The sequence below is a fragment of the Salvelinus fontinalis genome, chromosome 34 (assembly GCF_029448725.1).
Source record: "Salvelinus fontinalis isolate EN_2023a chromosome 34, ASM2944872v1, whole genome shotgun sequence".
Taxonomy (NCBI): domain Eukaryota; kingdom Metazoa; phylum Chordata; class Actinopteri; order Salmoniformes; family Salmonidae; genus Salvelinus; species Salvelinus fontinalis.
The window spans coordinates 14,451,677-14,470,674 of NC_074698.1; the positions used below are offsets into that span (position 1 = coordinate 14,451,677).

Below are 18,998 nucleotides of genomic sequence, written 5' to 3' on the forward strand. Positions count from 1 at the left end.
AGTCTACATGATGAGTTTACTATGGATAAACACCAGTCTAGCCAACAGCTCACAGTTACAGTGAGGGTAGTCTACATGATGACATTACTATGGATAAACACCAGTCTAGCCAACAGCTCACAGTTACAGTGAGGGTAGTCTACATGATGACATTACTATGGATAAACACCAGTCTAGCCAACAGCTCACAGTTACAGTGAGGGTAGTCTACATGATGACATTACTATGGATAAACACCAGTCTAGCCAACAGCTCACAGTTACAGTGAGGGTAGTCTACATGATGACATTACTATGGATACACACCAGTCTAGCCAACAGCTCACAGTTACAGTGAGGGTAGTCTACATGATGAGTTTACTATGGATAAACACCAGTCTAGCCAACAGCTCACAGTTACAGTGAGGGTAGTCTACATGATGACATTACTATGGATAAACACCAGTCTAGCCAACAGCTCACAGATACAGTGAGGGTAGTCTACATGATGACATTACTATGGATAAACACCAGTCTAGCCAACAGCTCACAGTTACAGTGAGGGTAGTCTACATGATGACATTACTATGGATAAACACCAGTCTAGCCAACAGCTCACAGTTACAGTGAGGGTAGTCTACATGATGACATTACTATGGATAAACACCAGTCTAGCCAACAGCTCACAGTTACAGTGAGGGTAGTCTACATGATGACATTACTATGGATAAACACCAGTCTAGCCAACAGCTCACAGTTACAGTGAGGCTAGTCTACATGATGACATTACTATGGATAAACACCAGTCTAGCCAACAGCTCACAGTTACAGTGAGGGTAGTCTACATGAGGAGTTTACTATGGATAAACACCAGTCTAGCCAACAGCTCACAGTTACAGTGAGGGTAGTCTACATGATGACATTACTATGGATAAACACCGGTCTAGCCAACAGCTCACGGTTACAGTGAGGGTAGTCTACATGATGAGTTTATTATGGATAAACACCAGTCTAGCCAACAGCTCACAGTTACAGTGAGGCTAGTCTACATGATGACATTACTATGGATAAACACCAGTCTAGCCAACAGCTCACAGTTACAGTGGGGGTAGTCTACATGATGAGTTTACTATGGATAAACACCAGTCTAGCCAACAGCTCACAGTTACAGTGAGGCTAGTCTACATGATGAGTTTACTATGGATAAACACCAGTCTAGCCAACAGCTCACAGTTACAGTGAGGGTAGTCTACATGATGACATTACTATGGATAAACACCAGTCTAGCCAACAGCTCACAGTTACAGTGAGGGTAGTCTACATGATGAGTTTACTATGGATAAACACCGGTCTAGCCAACAGCTCACAGTTACAGTGAGGCTAGTCTACATGATGAGTTTACTATGGATAAACACCAGTCTAGCCAACAGCTCACAGTTACAGTGAGGGTAGTCTACATGATGAGTTTACTATGGATAAACACCAGTCTAGCCAACAGCTCACAGTTACAGTGAGGGTAGTCTACATGATGACATTACTATGGATAAACACCAGTCTAGCCAACAGCTCACAGTTACAGTGAGGGTAGTCTACATGATGACATTACTATGGATAAACACCAGTCTAGCCAACAGCTCACAGTTACAGTGAGGGTAGTCTACATGATGACATTACTATGGATAAACACCAGTCTAGCCAACAGCTCACAGTTACAGTGAGGGTAGTCTACATGATGAGTTTACTATGGATAAACACCAGTCTAGCCAACAGCTCACAGTTACAGTGAGGGTAGTCTACATGATGACATTACTATGGATAAACACCAGTCTAGCCAACAGCTCACAGTTACAGTGAGGGTAGTCTACATGATGACATTACTATGGATAAACACCAGTCTAGCCAACAGCTCACAGTTACAGTGAGGGTAGTCTACATGATGAGTTTACTATGGATAAACACCAGTCTAGCCAACAGCTCACAGTTACAGTGAGGCTAGTCTACATGATGAGTTTACTATGGATAAACACCAGTCTAGCCAACAGCTCACAGTTACAGTGAGGGTAGTCTACATGGGGAGTTTACTATGGATAAACACCAGTCTAGCCAACAGCTCACAGTTACAGTGAGGGTAGTCTACATGATGACATTACTATGGATAAACACCAGTCTAGCCAACAGCTCACAGTTACAGTGAGGGTAGTCTACATGATGACATTACTATGGATAAACACCAGTCTAGCCAACAGCTCACAGTTACAGTGAGGGTAGTCTACATGATGACATTACTATGGATAAACACCAGTCTAGCCAACAGCTCACAGTTACAGTGAGGGTAGTCTACATGATGACATTACTATGGATAAACACCAGTCTAGCCAACAGCTCACAGTTACAGTGAGGGTAGTCTACATGATGACATTACTATGGATAAACACCAGTCTAGCCAACAGCTCACAGTTACAGTGAGGGTAGTCTACATGATGAGTTTACTATGGATAAACACCAGTCTAGCCAACAGCTCACAGTTACAGTTGGGTAGTCTACATGATGAGTTTACTATGGATAAACACCAGTCTAGCCAACAGCTCACAGTTACAGTGAGGGTAGTCTACATGATGACATTACTATGGATAAACACCAGTCTAGCCAACAGCTCACAGATACAGTGAGGGTAGTCTACATGATGAGTTTACTATGGATAAACACCAGTCTAGCCAACAGCTCACAGTTACAGTGAGGGTAGTCTACATGATGACATTACTATGGATAAACACCAGTCTAGCCAACAGCTCACAGTTACAGTGAGGGTAGTCTACATGATGACATTACTATGGATAAACACCAGTCTAGCCAACAGCTCACAGTTACAGTGAGGCTAGTCTACATGATGACATTACTATGGATAAACACCAGTCTAGCCAACAGCTCACAGATACAGTGAGGGTAGTCTACATGATGACATTACTATGGATAAACACCAGTCTAGCCAACAGCTCACAGTTACAGTGAGGGTAGTCTACATGATGACATTACTATGGATAAACACCAGTCTAGCCAACAGCTCACAGTTACAGTGAGGGTAGTCTACATGATGACATTACTATGGATAAACACCAGTCTAGCCAACAGCTCACAGTTACAGTGAGGGTAGTCTACATGATGAGTTTACTATGGATAAACATCAGTCTAGCCAACAGCTCACAGTTACAGTGAGGCTAGTCTACATGATGACATTACTATGGATAAACACCAGTCTAGCCAACAGCTCACAGTTACAGTGAGGGTAGTCTACATGATGACATTACTATGGATAAACACCAGTCTAGCCAACAGCTCACAGTTACAGTGAGGCTAGTCTACATGATGAGTTTACTATGGATAAACACCAGTCTAGCCAACAGCTCACAGTTACAGTGAGGCTAGTCTACATGATGACATTACTATGGATAAACACCAGTCTAGCCAACAGCTCACAGTTACAGTGAGGGTAGTCTACATGATGACATTACTATGGATAAACACCAGTCAAGCATCAATCATCGTGTCACCAGAATAAGACCCTCGATATTTATTGGAAAGGAGCATCAAGATCACCGTGTACTTTCACCACCCTGTGAAGTTCATCATCATTTCATCTGTAGCCTAATAAACGGAATGGTTTCCCGAGTCATAGTGGGAGAACCACACACCCTATCTCTCCAAGTTTACTTCGATACGATGGTTATTCTATCAATATTTGCGCATAAAGGCGTTTCCACCACCATTTCTCGCATAATGAATTTTTCCAGTGAAAAACAAAACATGTCGAACAAAAAAAGATATGTCAGCATTTATTAAATTATACCGAAACTTCCTGTTCCCATCACAGCTGTAGTGATTTTTTTAATACGGTATGACTTTACTCGCATAAAAACTGTAGATAGAAACATGGTTAGTGAAACACTGATTCATGTTATAGGCTCTTGTCAATCCACTTAAGTCAATCAATGTGTATGGGCCACATTGACCTCTCCCCCTCTCTCTCTCTCTCTCTCTCTCTCTCTCTCTCTCTCTCTCTCTCTCTCCCTCTCTCTTTCTCTCCTCCCTTCCCCCAGGTATTACATTCCCACTCCTCGATTATGCCTGTCTGCGGCTGCCACAGCCCCTCCCACCCTCAGGAAAGGCGAGCGTCCTCCACACCCCTGCCCCCCCAGGAGGTGAGACGTCCTCCCCGGCGCTGTGCGGCCCTCTCCTCCCTCTCCCTGTCTCTCCTGGGCCTCCTGATGTGCCTGTTCCACCTGCCCCTCGCCTGTCACTCTCGCAGAGACAAGGGCGGGGGCGTGGCCCACTACATCCCAATGGCCCAGACCCCCCACCACCAGGTGCTGCCCAAGCTGGTGCAGGGCCTCAGCATCGCCGTGGTGCTGGTGGGCAACTCTAGCGAGGTGGCGTTGGCGGGCGCCCGGGAGAAGGACGACTTCCTGCACATGCCGCTGGCGCCCAACGTGGAAGTGCTCACCATGAACGAGACGGACCCCAAGAGCATCATCAAGAGCATCTGTGACCTGATGACAGAGCACTGGCTGCAGGGCGTGGTGTTCGGGGACGACACGGATCAGGAGGCCATAGCCCAGATCCTGGACTTCATCTCTGCACAGACACACATCCCCATCCTGGGGGTCCGCGGTGGCTCCTCCATGATCATGGCTGCCAAGGTACAGTGTGTGTGTTTCTATGTGTACTGTGTGTGTGAGAGAGGGTGATCGAGAGAAAAAAAAGTATGAGAAACGTTTTTATCTGTTAGTCTTGATCCTCTGTATTTCATTGTTGTCTTTAACAATGATCTGTTCACAAATGAAGCGGCGACGGCTTTCTGGTGCAACATCGTTACCACTATCAGATCAATGCTTGTTCATTCATGGGAAAACAGATGCAGAGGTTTGACAGAGAGCAAGAGGGGTTGTTTCCTTTGAAGAAAACTGGAAAGAGTGGGGAAGTTGGAGACAGGATCAGCGTGTTGCGATAGGAGGGAACAGGAAGACAGGGAGAGAAGACGTGCATAGAGAAAGAAAATAATAACTCAAGTAGACTGGCATGAGCTGCCATTGAGAGAGAGAGAGAGAGAGAGAGTTCCACTAGATCCCTCTATGGCTCATCCCTATGATATTTCTCCCCCACCCTTTTCATTCTATTCACTTTAACCATGTCTAATGGGATGAAGCAATCTGGTCCTGCTTTATCTTAGCCGGCTGTGATCCGCGTTTGGACTGTGCTGCTGGACTGGACTATTTTTTTCTGCAGAATAATCAACTTTTATTCAGCCTGAACAAACACAGCTGTACAAAATGGGCTCCCAGAAACTCCTAGAATTTCAAACAGCCTCCAAAAAAAAGCTGCCCGGAATGAGGCCGTCCGCTGGGCATTCCAACTGACGTCACGTGCTTTCAGCACAACGGGTTCCATTGTGGATAAAACATTATCGCTGCTCACCCTTCCACGTTTGACCCTGCGTCAACAGGGTCCAGCGGTAAACATGACCCACTAGGGCCACCAGCCATTCATCCCCCTATATCCCCATTACACCATGGAGGATAGCATTGGACAGTCAAATGACATTTACCCCACACAGCTCTATCGACAGGTACGACACCCACTGCCCCTGCCCCTTGTTCCACAGCCATACATACGTGTCATAAACCCCATGGTATATCCTACACACATAAATATATTTATGATACATCACCCGCCTGTCTTAAACGTGTGAACATTATGTATTTTATTATTCATAAAGAGGTGTACGGGGTATGCATGCAGACTGAAGGTATAATTCATTAAGTGCACGTGCCATCCATGCGCCAGGAACACAGGCTTGTGCCGCTGCGGCTAAATGGATTTCCCAGGCCGGAAGCCAACACAGGGCTCAGGAGAGAGAAATGGAGCCACATCCAAGGCCATGCTAGACTCCGTCTCCAAACGGATTTGTGTCTGTTGTTTAATGGGCTGAAACAATATTGGTTGAGAATATGGTAGAATAAGAGCGGGAGAAGGAGAGGGATGGTGAAAGAACAGGGAATCTTGGGGGAAAGATGGACAGCAGGTGTGTGGAGAGGACGGCGCTAAAGAAGCTAGCTGCTGGAAACGTAGCAGACAGACTGAGACAGCAGCACAGACTGGAGGCGTGAAGGAGCATGGAGAGGCCCCGTAGCTGGGAAGAGAAAAGAGAGAGAGACATAGTGAGACAGCAGCACAGACTGGAGGCGTGAAGGAGCAAGGAGAGGCCCCGTAGCTGGGAAGAGAAAAGAGAGAGAGACATAGTGAGACAGCAGCACAGACTGGAGGCGTGAAGGAGCAAGGAGAGGCCCCGTAGCTGGGAAGAGAAAAGAGAGAGAGACAGAGTGAAGAAGGGAAAGTAAAAGGTTGAAGCAGAGAGCTTGAGAAAATGTGGTGTAAGTCTTGGGGAACTAGACTGAACAGAAATATAAACGCAACATTCAACAATTTTAATGATTTTACTGAGTTACAGTTCATATAAGGAAATCCGTCAATTTAAATAAATTCATTAGGCTCTAATCTATGGATTTTTCATGACTGGGCAGGGGTGCCGCTATCGGTGGGCCTGGGAGGGCATAGCCCCACCCACTTGGGAGACTGGCCCACACACTGGGGAGCCAGGCACAGCCAATCAGAATGAGTTTTTCCCCACAAAAGGGCTTTATTATAGACAGAAATACTCCTCAATTTCCTCAGCTGTCCGGGTGGCTGGTCTCAGATATCCTGCAGGTGAAGAAGCCAGATGTGGAGGTCCTGGACACGTGGTCTGCAGTTGTGAGGCCGGTGGGACGTACTACCAAATTCTCTAAAACGACGTTGGAGTTGGGCTTATGGTAGAGAAATTAGCATTCAATTATCTGGCAACAGCTCTGGTGGACGTTCCTGCAGTCAGCATGCCAATTGCACGCTCCCTCAGAACTTGAGTCATCTCTGGCATTGAGTTGTGTGACAAAACTGAATTTTTTTTCTTAATATGCTACACCTGTCAGGTGGATTTATTATCTTGGCAAAGGAGAAATGCTCACTAACAGTGATGTAAACAAATTTGTGCACAACATTTGAGATAAATAAGCTTTTTGTACATGGAACATTTCAGGGATCTCTTACTTCAGCGCATGAAACATGGGACCAAAACTTTACATGTTGTGTTTATATTTTTGTTCAGTATAAAAACTTCGGAGAATGGACAGAGCGAGATGGGGGAAAGGTCTTTATCTCTCTCTCTCTCCCTCTGTCTCTCTCACTGTCGCTCCCTCTTTCCCCCTCCCTCTTTCTCTCTCTCTCTCTCCCTCTCTCTCACTGTCGCTCCCTCTTTCTCCCTCCCTCTTTCTCTCTCTCTCTCTCCCTCTGTCTCTCTCACTGTCGCTCCCTCTTTCTCCCTACCTCTTTCTCTCTCTCGCTCTCTCCCTCTGTCTCTCTCACTGTCGCTCCCTCTTTCTCCCTCCCTCTTTCTCTCTCTCTCTCTATCTTTCTCTCTCTCTCTTTCATACAAGGCCAAATGCCACTGATGCAGTTGGCAAGGCAACCCTTTGCTTACCTATACAGCAGGATCATAAGTGAGACAGAGAGCCAAGGGGAATAAGATATTTTTACAGCTGATGTCTGGAACAGAAAACAGGAATGGTGGTGAAATAGTGCACAGAGTAGTATCTACAGTGGATGTTGGTGTGGTGTTGTGAAATATACAGTATATATATCTATATATTTATTTATTGTGAAATTGAAACCAAGGGATGGGTGACGGATAGACCGATGGACCAAAGGCTGGTGTTATAGAGGAACAGAGGGAAGGTGCGACAGCTGGTGGGTCTCAGACAGTGTCACTCAGGAACGAGGGAAAAGATGGTTGAGGCGGAGAGAAAAGAAAGATGGATAGAGGGAAGGTGTACTCACATCTGTATCAATGAATAAGATGGAAGAGAGAGAAGGGTGAGAGATAAGTGAGAGAGGAGCGAGTGCAATACTGCATGACGGAAGGAGAGAGAGATAGAAGGAGAGATGGAGTGCGAGAAGGAAAGAGAGATAGGAGAGAGAGATGGAAAGAGATAGAAGGAAAGAGAGATGGAAGGAGAGAGAGAAGGAGAGAGAGATGGAAAGAGAGAAGGAAAGAGAGAGAAGGAAAGAGAGATGGAAGGAGAGAGAGAAGGAGAGAAGGAAAGAGAGATAGAAGGAGAAAAAGATAGAGAGAAGGAAAGAGAGTCAGAAGGAGAGAAGGAAAGAGAGATATGAGAGAGAGAAGGAAAGAGAGATGGAAGGAGAGAGAGATGGAAGGAGAGAGAGAAGGAAAGAGAGAGATGGAAGGAAAGAGAGATAGAAGGAGAGAGATATAGAAGGCGAGAGAGAAGGAAAGAGAGATGAAAGAGAGATAAAAGGAGAGAGAGACAGAAGGAAAGAGAGATGGAAATGCAGATTGAAGCAGTCTGGGATAGATCATTCTTCCATGGATTAGATTTGCTGGTACTGTATATTGCTACAGTATCTAACTTACATGCCAATCACTCTATTTAGTGATCATCATTAGCCTCTTAATCTAGCACAATGGGTAACATATTGTTTAGCTTAGCAAAAAGGATATCAAGTCTTGTGAAGATGTTTCTAGCTGTGCTACTTGACAATCTTCAAGGTTAACTTGATAGCGTGACAAATAGCTAGTGATGTAGGTTATCACCTCAGAGCATCCCACTGGATGAACAGCAGTTCATCTAGACTACACCAGCCAGCCAGCCAGCCAGCCAGTCAGCCAGCCAGCCAGCCAGTCAGCCAGCCAGCCAGCTAGCCAGCCAGCCAGCCAGCCAGTCAGCCAGCCAGCCAGCCAGTCAGCCAGTCAGTCAGCCAGCCAGCCAGCCAGCCAGCTAGCCAGCCAGCCAGCCAGCCCAGTCTTCAATATGGAAGAGATCGCATCCTCACCTACAGTGGTGCTGGGATTTAAATATCACAACGTCAGCAATAAATGCAAACGGGAAAAGTAACCAAATGACCCCCGAGGAATCTAATCCAATATGAGTCACGGTCTCTACGCATTATTTATCAGCACAATCAAACAACAGAAGACGTGCGTGACACCATAAATATTTGATTTGCACTGCATTGTTAATCTAACTGCACTGTCCAATTTGCAGTAGCTATTACAGTGAAAGAATACCATGCTATTGTTTGAGGATAGTGCACAATTAGGAACTTGAACATGTTTTAATAAACCAATTAGGCACATTTGGGCAGTCTTGATACATGGTTTTTAACAGAAATACAATGGTTCATTGGATCAGTCTAAAACGTTGCACATACACTGCTGCCATCTAGTGGCCAAAATCCAAATTGCGCCTGGGCTGGCATAATACATTATGCCTTTCTCTTGCATTTCAATGATGATGGTACAAAAAAAAAAATACGCATGTTTTTTTCTTTGTATTATCAGATCTAATGTGTTATATTCTCCTACATTAATTTAACATTTTCACAAACTTCAAAGTGTTTGCTTTCAAATGGTATCAAGAACATGCATATCCTTGCTTCAGGTCCTGAGCTACAGGCAGTTAGATTTGGGTATGTCGTTTTAGGCCAAAAACGGGTGGATCCTTATTATGACTATTTATTGAAGCTGCTATACCTAGTCACTTCTCACTATACTACTTGTACTACTTGTATATAACAGTCATCATAATTTGGCATAACACATTTTATACATCCTACTGTATATTCAGCTGTGTACATATGTCTCATAACTACTTTTGATCGTTTTTTTTTTCTTGTACTACTCTTGTAATTTTGGTCTTTATATTGGGCATTTGATTCTAAAATAATATATTGATATTGTATTGTTGAGGAGAGTTATCAAGTAAGCATTTCACTGTACTGTTTACACCTGTATCCGTGACCAATAAACTTTGATTTGTTTGGAAATAGCCCCCTCGGTTGTTGTGTAACAGTGGGAGTGTGATGCTAACCGCTAGGTCTACCATGAGGAACAAAACAAGCCTTTTTTATTTAGCCTGTCAAGGTGTGACCGAGGTGACCAATTAGTTCCTGTTCCTGCCTGGCTGCATTAAGGGTATTTTTATTTCCAGTGTTTACGTTACGGTGCTTACTGTGTGTGTTTGTGTGCGTGTGTGTTTATGTTTGTGTGTGTGAGAGCATGTGTGTGTATGTTTGTTTATGTTTGTATGTGTGCATGCATGCGTTTATGTGTGTCTTTGTGTGTGTGTGTGTGTGTGTGGGTGGGTGGGTGTGTGTTGTTGGTGGATGGGTGGGGGGGGGGGGGGGGGGGGGGGGGGCTAAATGATGGCGCTGAAATGTGTCCAGGCCTAATTGTTGTGGGGGGATGAGTGCAGCAAGCTAGTTGAAGCATTTAATCACAGTACAACAGTGAATTCACTGACACCAATTATGCCCATGCCTTGTTTATGGAAGCCAATGTCCTTCTTCCTGTGAGGGATGGACATAAGGAGTGGCACTTGCCTCCCTAGGGCACTATACCCGTTGTCATTTTAGAGCAATGATGTGAGCATAAGGGCAGGAACACCATGTTTCCCCCATGAGGAACACTCCCCTTCCTCTTTTCTTTACCGGGGGCTTTCATTTAAATCCTGTTGAGTTGGTCTTTCTGCACACATTTATATTCTCAATTATGGCTTACAATAGCACCTTTTGTTGTACTAATCAGCGAGGTCCTGTATTCTATTATAGTAATGTGCTGTTCTGCACCACAGAGCCATGTCTCCCTAAAACACTGCCGCAATTAGAAGCATTTGTAAATGATAAGGGAATTAAAATAAAGCGCCTCTCTGTCCGGCTGGCTCTCTGTTGGTGGCATGGCTCTGAGTGATTAGGTGCTGTTGCTGTGGTTCTGGTTCATGACGTGGTGCGGAGGGAAGGAACACACTGGAACACTCCATTTAGCCCATCTTTTGGTCTCGTTTTTGTCTGCTCTCCTTCTTTTTGGCATTGTTTCTCAACCTGTTTTCCTTCCTCCCTGTCTCCTAGTACCCCCTTTTTGTCCTGGTTTAGAAATATGACAGTTCAATGTGTGTGCTCCTCTTTTGAGCGAGAGAGAGAGTCAGGAGGAGAGAGAGCCCTAAATATACGTGTCCTATTTCCCCCCCAGTCTGGCTCTCTTTGCCCATTTAGAATGTGGACCATTTTAAAACTCAGCTGCAACTTTTCTCTACCTTTTTCGTCTGTCTATCTCTCTTCCTCTCTCTCTCTCTCTCTCAATTCAATTCAATTCAATTGATTTTATTGACATGGCAAGTTCATTATTACTTACATTGTCAAAGTATACATATCGAAAAATAAAAATAAAATATATAAATATATATATACAAAATATATATATATTTATATATAAATAAATGGTGGGACCAACAGCAATAATAATAGTAGTAGTGGACATGGGATTACCATTAACAACAACTACAACAACAATATTAATCAGAACAACAATACATTAAAGCAACAGTAGTAGACCAGTCTCAACATGACTGAGAAGACACATGACCTGGTATGAAAGACAAAACAAAACAAGATGGGAAATATTATCAACATTACTTTGCACTTTTCACGGTCTCTCTCTCTCTCTCTCTCTCTCTCTCTCTCTCTCTCTCTCTCTCTCTCTCTCTCTCTCTCTCACCCTCTTTCTGTGTCTCTCTCTCCCCATCTCTCCCCCCCCCTCTCTCCCCCCCTCTCTCCCCATCTCTCTCTTTCCCCCTCTCTCTGTCTCTCTCTCTCTGTGTCTCTCTATCTCTCTCTCTCTCTGTCTCTCTCCCTGTCTCTCTCTCTCTCCCCCCCTCTCTCATATCTTCCTATCATCCTCCTCTTTAATTCCTATCACTCCCACATCTCCTCTCATTGTCTCCATCTCCTCTCTCTATCTCATTGTGGATGGTAATGGCAGTGCCTCGGCCTGGACCCTGGCAGCTCACGGGTGCAGACCGATGCCCTCCAGATGCCCAGGTGTTGTCCTGGCCTCCCACATCTCCCCTCCCTCTGGACAGAGCACCCGGCCCCATGCTGGGACCGTTATTACCCTTATCTCCCAAAGCCTCTGCCCTGTCTGAAGTGGCCGAAGGCTGGGCAATGGGCACTATCTATTCATAGGCTGTGGAATGACTCAGTGATTCTGAATTACACAGAGCCCCAGTGTTATCACCAGCTTGCTGCCCTTGCCATGAGGAGATCAGGGCCATGTCGCTCCATGTCCACCCTCTGACCAGCCCTGGTCATCCTTTGCTCTCCTCTCTCCTCTGAGTCTTCTCCCTCACTACTCTCTCTTTTCGTTCCCTCTCTCCGTACTATCAACCCGTTATCCACCCATTAAATTCCGCAGGGTGTTCATTTCTATCCCTACTTTTTTTGCTTCCACACCCACCCTCTTTCTCACTTGCCTTGCACTTCTCTTTCCCATCTTTCCCCCTTCCTTTGGCTCCTCTTCTCGTCTCCTCTTGTTTGCCCTTGCTCCGTCCTACCTCCCCCTTCGGCCTCCTGTGTCGAACAAAGACCACAGGCTCTCTGTCAATGGAGGAAGACGGAGGAAGGGGTGTGAAAGACAGAAGGCATGAGTGAAGACCACAAGATGTGCTCAGTCAATTACCCAGCAGCGCCGTGCCAAGCTGGCCCCTGGAAAAGCTTCACACTGCGAGACACACATGTGCACACACTAAGAAACAAAAGCACACACACACAGTAATGCTCTGAAACACCAACCCATATAACACACGCACACACACACAGACACACACAGACAAACACACACACACAAACAAACCACACCGATTCCAGGTGACAATTCAATCTATTCAGGTGTCATCTCCAACTCAAGTGACCCATGTTAGTGACTAAGAAACAGCCATACACCAGGTGGGACAAAAGTCCTGCCTCCGGCCCTGTCACGTTCGTCGTATGAATCGGACTAAGGCGCAGCGTGGTATACGTACATTCTTTATTATATTAAGAATGAACACTGAACAAACTAACCAAAATAACAAAACGATACGTGAAGCTATACAAATGAGTGCTGACAGGCAACTACACATAGACAAGAACCCACGAACACAAAAGGGAAAATGGCTACCTAAATATGATCCCCAATCAGAGACAACGATAAACAGCTGCCTCTGATTGGGAAGCATGTCAGGCCACCATAAACATACACATCACCTAGACCTACAAAAACTAGCGTACCCACCCTCGTCACACCCTGACCTAACCAAAATATAAAGATAACATAGATATCTAAGGTCAGAACGTGACAGTACCCCCCCCCCAAAGGTGCGGACTCCCGGCCGCAAACCTGAACCTATATGGGAGGGTCCGGGTGGGCATCTACCCTCGGTGGTGGCTCCGGTTCTGGACGCAGCCCTCCCCCCCTCCTTACGCTGATCCCTCCGCCTTTGTAGAACTGGATCGTGGATCATCGCCGGAGGCCCCGGACTGGGAACCGTCGCCGGAGACCCCGGACTGGGGACCGTCGCTGGAGACCCCGGACTGGGGACCGTCGCTGGAGCTCCCGGACTGGGGACCGTCGCTGGAGACTCAGGGCTGGGGACCGTCGCTGGAGACCCCGGGCTGGGGACTGTCGCTGGAGACCCCGGGCTGGGGACCGTCGCTGGAGCTCCCGGACTGGGGACGTCGCTGGAGCTCCCGGACTGGGGACCGTCGCTGGAGACCCAGGGCTGGGGACCGTAGCTGGAGACCCCGGGCTGGGGACTGTCGCTGGAGACCCCGGGCTGGGGACCGTCGCTGGAGACCCCGGACTGGGGACCGTCGGTGGAGATTTCGGACTGTGGCCCGTCGTTGGAGGTTCCGGACTGTGGCCCGTCATAGGAGGTTCCGGACTGTGAAACGTTGCCGGAAGCTCTGGACTGGGAACTGTCGCCGGAAGCTCTGGACTGGGTACTGTCGCCGGAAGCTCTGGACTGGGTACTGTCGCCGGAAGCTCTGGACTGGGAACTGTCGCCGGAAGCTCTGGACTGGGAACTGTCGCCGGAAGCTCTGGACTGGGAACTGTTGCCGGAAGCTCTGGACTGGGAACTGTCGCCGGAAGCTCTAGACTGTGGAAGCGCACTGGAAGCCTGATGCGTGGTGCCAGAACAGGTGGTACCTACCGGGCTGAGGACACGCACCTCAGGGCGAGTGCGGGGAAGAGGCACATGCCGTACTGGACTGTGGAAGCGCACTGGAGGCCTGATGTGTGGTGCCGGAACTGGTGGTACCGGGCTGATGACACGCATCTCAGGGCGAGTGTGAGGAGCAGGAACAGGACGTACTGGACTGTGGAGGCGCACTGGAGATCTGGTGCGTAGAGCTGGCACAATGCGTCCTGGCTGGATGCTCACTTGAGCCCGGCAAGTGCGGGTCGGTAGTCCAAGGAGATATACTGGAGACCAGGAGCGCTGATCCGGCACCATCCGTCCTGGCTGGATGCCCATTCTAGCCCGGCAAATGAGAGGAGCTGGAATAGAGCGCACCGGGCTATGAATGCAAACTGGAGACACAGTGCTCATCACTGCGTAACACGGTGTCTGACCAGTCACACGCTCCCCACGGTAAGTACGAGGAGTTGGCTCAGGTCTCCAACCTGACTCAGCCAATTTCCTCGTGTGCCTCCCCCAAAAAATTATTGGGGCTGCCTCTCGTGCTTCCGTGCTAACCGTGTCCCCTCGTATCGTCGCCGTTCCTCCTGCGCTATCTCCACCTGCTTCCATGGTAGGCGTTCCTCTCCTGCCAATATTTCCTCCCACGTCCAGGATCCTTTACCATCCAAAATCTTGTCCCATGTCCATGATGTCTGCTCCTCCTGAACACTGTGCTTGGTCCTTTTGTTGTGGGTTCTTCTGTCACGTTCGTCGTATGAATCGGACCAAGGCGCAGCGTGGTATGCGTACATTCTTTATTATATTAAGAATGAACACTGAACAAACTAACCAAAATAACAAAACCACACGTGAAGCTATACAAATGAGTGCTGACAGGCAACTACACATAGACTGTCACGCCCTGACCATAGATTGCTTTGTATGTTTCTATTTTTTGTTTGGTATGGGTGTGATGTGGGTGGGCATTCTATGTTTGTATGTCTATGTTGTCTATTTCTTTGTGTTTGGCCGTGTGTGGTTCTCAATCAGAGGCAGCTGTCTATCGTTGTCTCTGATTGAGAACCATATTTAGGTAGCCTGTTTTCCCACTTTGAGTTGTGAGTGATTGTTTCCTGTTTAGTGTTTTTCATCACCTTACAGGACTATTCGTTTGTCGTTTTTTGTTGTTTTGTTCAGTATTCAGTTGTTTAATTAAAATAATGAACACTTACCACGCTGCACCTTGGTCCTCCTCACCTTGGTCCTCCTCCCAACGACGATCGTTACATAGACAAGAACCCACGAACACAAAAGGGAAAATGGCTACCTAAATATCATCCCCAATCAGAGACAACGATAAACAGCTGCCTCTGATTGGGAAGCATGTCAGGCCACCATAAACATAAACATACACATCACCGAGACCTACAAAACCCTAGACTTACAAAAACCCTAGACAATACAAAAACTAGCGTACCCACCCTCGTCACACCCTGACCTAACCAAAATATAAAGAAAACATAGATATCTAAGGTCAGAGCGTGACAGGCCCACACCCCACTAGACCGACGAAACACAATTAATGCCATAGTTTTAATGCCATAGAGGTTTGTGAAAAACAGTGAAATCACACAGAGAGATCTCTCCATTCACTCCCCCTTCTTCTCTCCTGTTCTCTGAGTTGAGACAAAGTGAGCTCCTGTGATGAATGTAAATGGTGCCCCTCCCCTGTTCTCCTCAATTAGAGCAAACACTACCTTCCTCACTCCTTCCGTCTACAAATAACCAGAACCCACAACTGTCTCCATACAGAGCACCCTGCCCCACCCAGCGCTCACACACATACACACAAACCCCAATATACATACAGTACCAGTCAGAAGTCTGGACACACCTACTCATTCAAGGGTATTTCTTTATTTTTACTTTTTTCTACATTGTAGAATAATAGTGAAGACATCAAAAACCTATGAAATAACACATATGGAATCATGTAGTAACCAAAAAAGTATTAAACTAATCTGAACATATTTTAGATTTGAAATTCTTCAAAGTAGCCACCCTTTGCCTTGATGACAAAGCATCAGCTGTCAGAGCAGCTTACCGATCACTGTACCTGTACTCAGCCAGTCTGTAAATTGCACACCCAACTACCTCATCCCCATATTGTTATTTATCCTCTTGCTCTTTTGCACCCCAGTATCTCTACTTGCACATCATCATCTGCACATCTATCACTCCAGTGTTAATGCTAAATTGTAATTATTTCGCCTCTATGGCCTATTTATTGCCTTCCTCCCTGCTCTTCTACATTTGCACACACTGTACATAGATTTTTCTATTGTGTTTATTGACTGTACGTTTGTTTATGTGTGTCACACCCTGACCTTAGAGAGCCTTTTTATGTCTCTATTTGGTTGGTCAGGGTGTGATTTGGGGTGGGCATTCTATGTTTTTGTTTTCTATGATTTTGTATTTCTATGTTTTGGCCAGGTATGGTTCTCAATTAGGGACAGCTGTCTATCGTTGTCTCTGATTGGGAACCATACTTAGGTATCCCTTTTCCCTCCTTTCAGTGTGGGAAGTTAACTTTATTTGTGGCACATAGCCTTAAGCTTCACGGTTGTTTTGTATTGTTTATTGTTTTTGTTGGCGTCATCCTAATAAAAATGAATATGTACGCTCACAACGCTGCGCTTTGGTCCACTTCATTCGACGGCCGTGACAATGTGTTACTCTGTGTTGTTGTTTTTGTCGCACTGCTTTGCTTTATTTTGGCCAGGTCGCAGTTGTATATGAGAACTTGTTCTCAACTGGCCTACCTGGTTAAATAAAGGTGAAATAAAAATAAATAAAAATGACAACTTTGCACACTCTTGGTATTCTCTCAACCAGCTTCATGAGGAATGCTTTTCCAACAGTCTTGAAGGAGTTCCCACATATCCTGAGCACCAGACTTTTGACTGGTACTGTATGTGCACACAGACTGTCTCAGACATGTCAAATCAACATATCACAAAGATATAGATACTCAACGATAATAACCCTTATAGTCAGGCGTATACATTTTTTAACCTTTATTTAACCAGGTAGGCAAATTGAGAACACGTTCTCATTTACAATTGCGACCTGGCATATACATATTGCATATATTCATATTCTGTATATTATGTAGTCACACACACACACACACACACACACACACACACACACACACACACACACACACACACACACACACACACACACACACACACACACACACACACACACACACACCACAGATGCTTTGTATTGGTCTTCTCATGTTGTCTGAGTCGTCTGAGGGAGTAAATAGTACCTCGTTGGCATGGAGAGATTTGCATTTGCAATTCTAAAGTTAGTCAAACAGTCTTAGTAGACTTTATTGGCAGGAGGCACTTAGGCTTTTAAACAATACAGTATGTAAATGTCCCTCAAGACACAGAACGCTGTGTACCAAAACGAGAACAAAAACCAGAAAGACATGACACAACATAACAGACCCCCCTCCCACGTCCCAATTTCTCTCTCTCTCTCTGTTCTCATCCCTCTCTCACTTCTTTCGCTGTGCTTTTGTTCTATTTTTTTCCCTTCCTCCACCTGTGGATGTGATGATGTCTTTTTAGACAGCTTGATGACAGACTGCGGTGTTAGTTGAGGATCAGTTTGGCCATTCTAGCACACTGTGGTTGAAGGCAGTCTTTGAACACCTTACTGTCTGACAGTCAAAGACAGTGTAATACAATCACAGTGGCTGTAGAGCCCCGAGCCATGGTACAGGATCAGACCCTGCTGCTCTGTCTGTGGCACTGAGACTTTTACAGCTCTGAATACAGAGCAAAGGCCATGAACAAAGACATTTAGGATGCTGCCATTCAGGTTCAAGACGATCCATTTCTCCCGACTGATCCTGCTCACTGGCTAGAACGAGATGCAGCAGATCTCATTGGAATAAGGATGGCACTGGAATTGACCTCAAGTGTGTGAGATGTGTGGGTGTGTATGTGGGTTAGACGGTGTGTGTGTGTGTGTGTGTGTGTATGTGTGTGTGTTAGGGGGTGGGTGTGTGTTTGTTGTGTGTGTGGGTAAGAGTGTGTGTGTGTGCCTGCAAACTGTATGCGTACAAGTGCATCATTGCGACGAGTGGATTTTTTGTTCACACTAATGGCATCTTTAGCAAGACTGTTACGATGGAAACCACGTTACCACGGAAACGCAACCTGTCTCTATGAATTGGAAGTATATCTCTCCCTCTCTCAGCCCCTCTCTCTCTCTTTTCCTATCTCTTGCCTTCTCTACCTTTCTCTCCCGACCTGATAGTGCAGCTGATGCCAGTTGAGAGGTGTACACATCAGGGAGAGCGAGAGAAAGGGAGAGATAAAGTGTGTGGGTTAGAGGTGAGGAGTGGGGGCAGAGGTCATGAGTCATGAGGCAGAGAGCAGCAGCTGTGAGAACTGTTGCTCTGAAAGAGAGAGGAGGATGAGAGGTGGATGTGTGTAAAGGAGTAGTCAGAAGGATGGATGGAGAATTGGGGCAAACGTTGAACTGAAAGTAGTGGGTAGTTGGATAAATAATTGCTCACACAATTGGGTGGAATGGAGAGATGGAGTGAGAAAGGGGTGAAAAAGTATGAAATCAAAAAAGTTCAGATTTAGTCAGTAACGACAGAGTTAGAGGAGAGAGAGAGGGAGAGAAAGAAAGAGAGATTGATTATGCTCTTGTAAGTGCTTTTGGCATTATTGGAACAATGCTGTCCTCCCAATCCAGCCAATTTGAATTAACATTGTGGAGAGAGTGATTGAGAGAGAAATGGAGAACCTGGCAAAGAGATAGCAAGAGAAGGGTAACGGCGGATGCTGAGCGAAGGGGCGCTTTGGCAGTCAGACAGAGAGGGAGTGAG

The 18,998-nt window shown here is 46.1% G+C and overlaps 1 protein-coding gene across 1 annotated transcript in view; it reads left to right on the top strand.

Moving 5' to 3' along the window:
- Nucleotides 1-18,998, top strand: part of LOC129833235 (glutamate receptor ionotropic, NMDA 2B-like) — a 102,866-nt gene that overhangs the window by 36,586 nt on the left and 47,282 nt on the right. Inside the window, exon 3 of the mRNA XM_055897657.1 lies at nucleotides 4,073-4,672. Coding sequence (XP_055753632.1) covers nucleotides 4,073-4,672 — 600 coding nt within the window. The remainder of the gene's footprint in view (nucleotides 1-4,072; nucleotides 4,673-18,998) is intronic.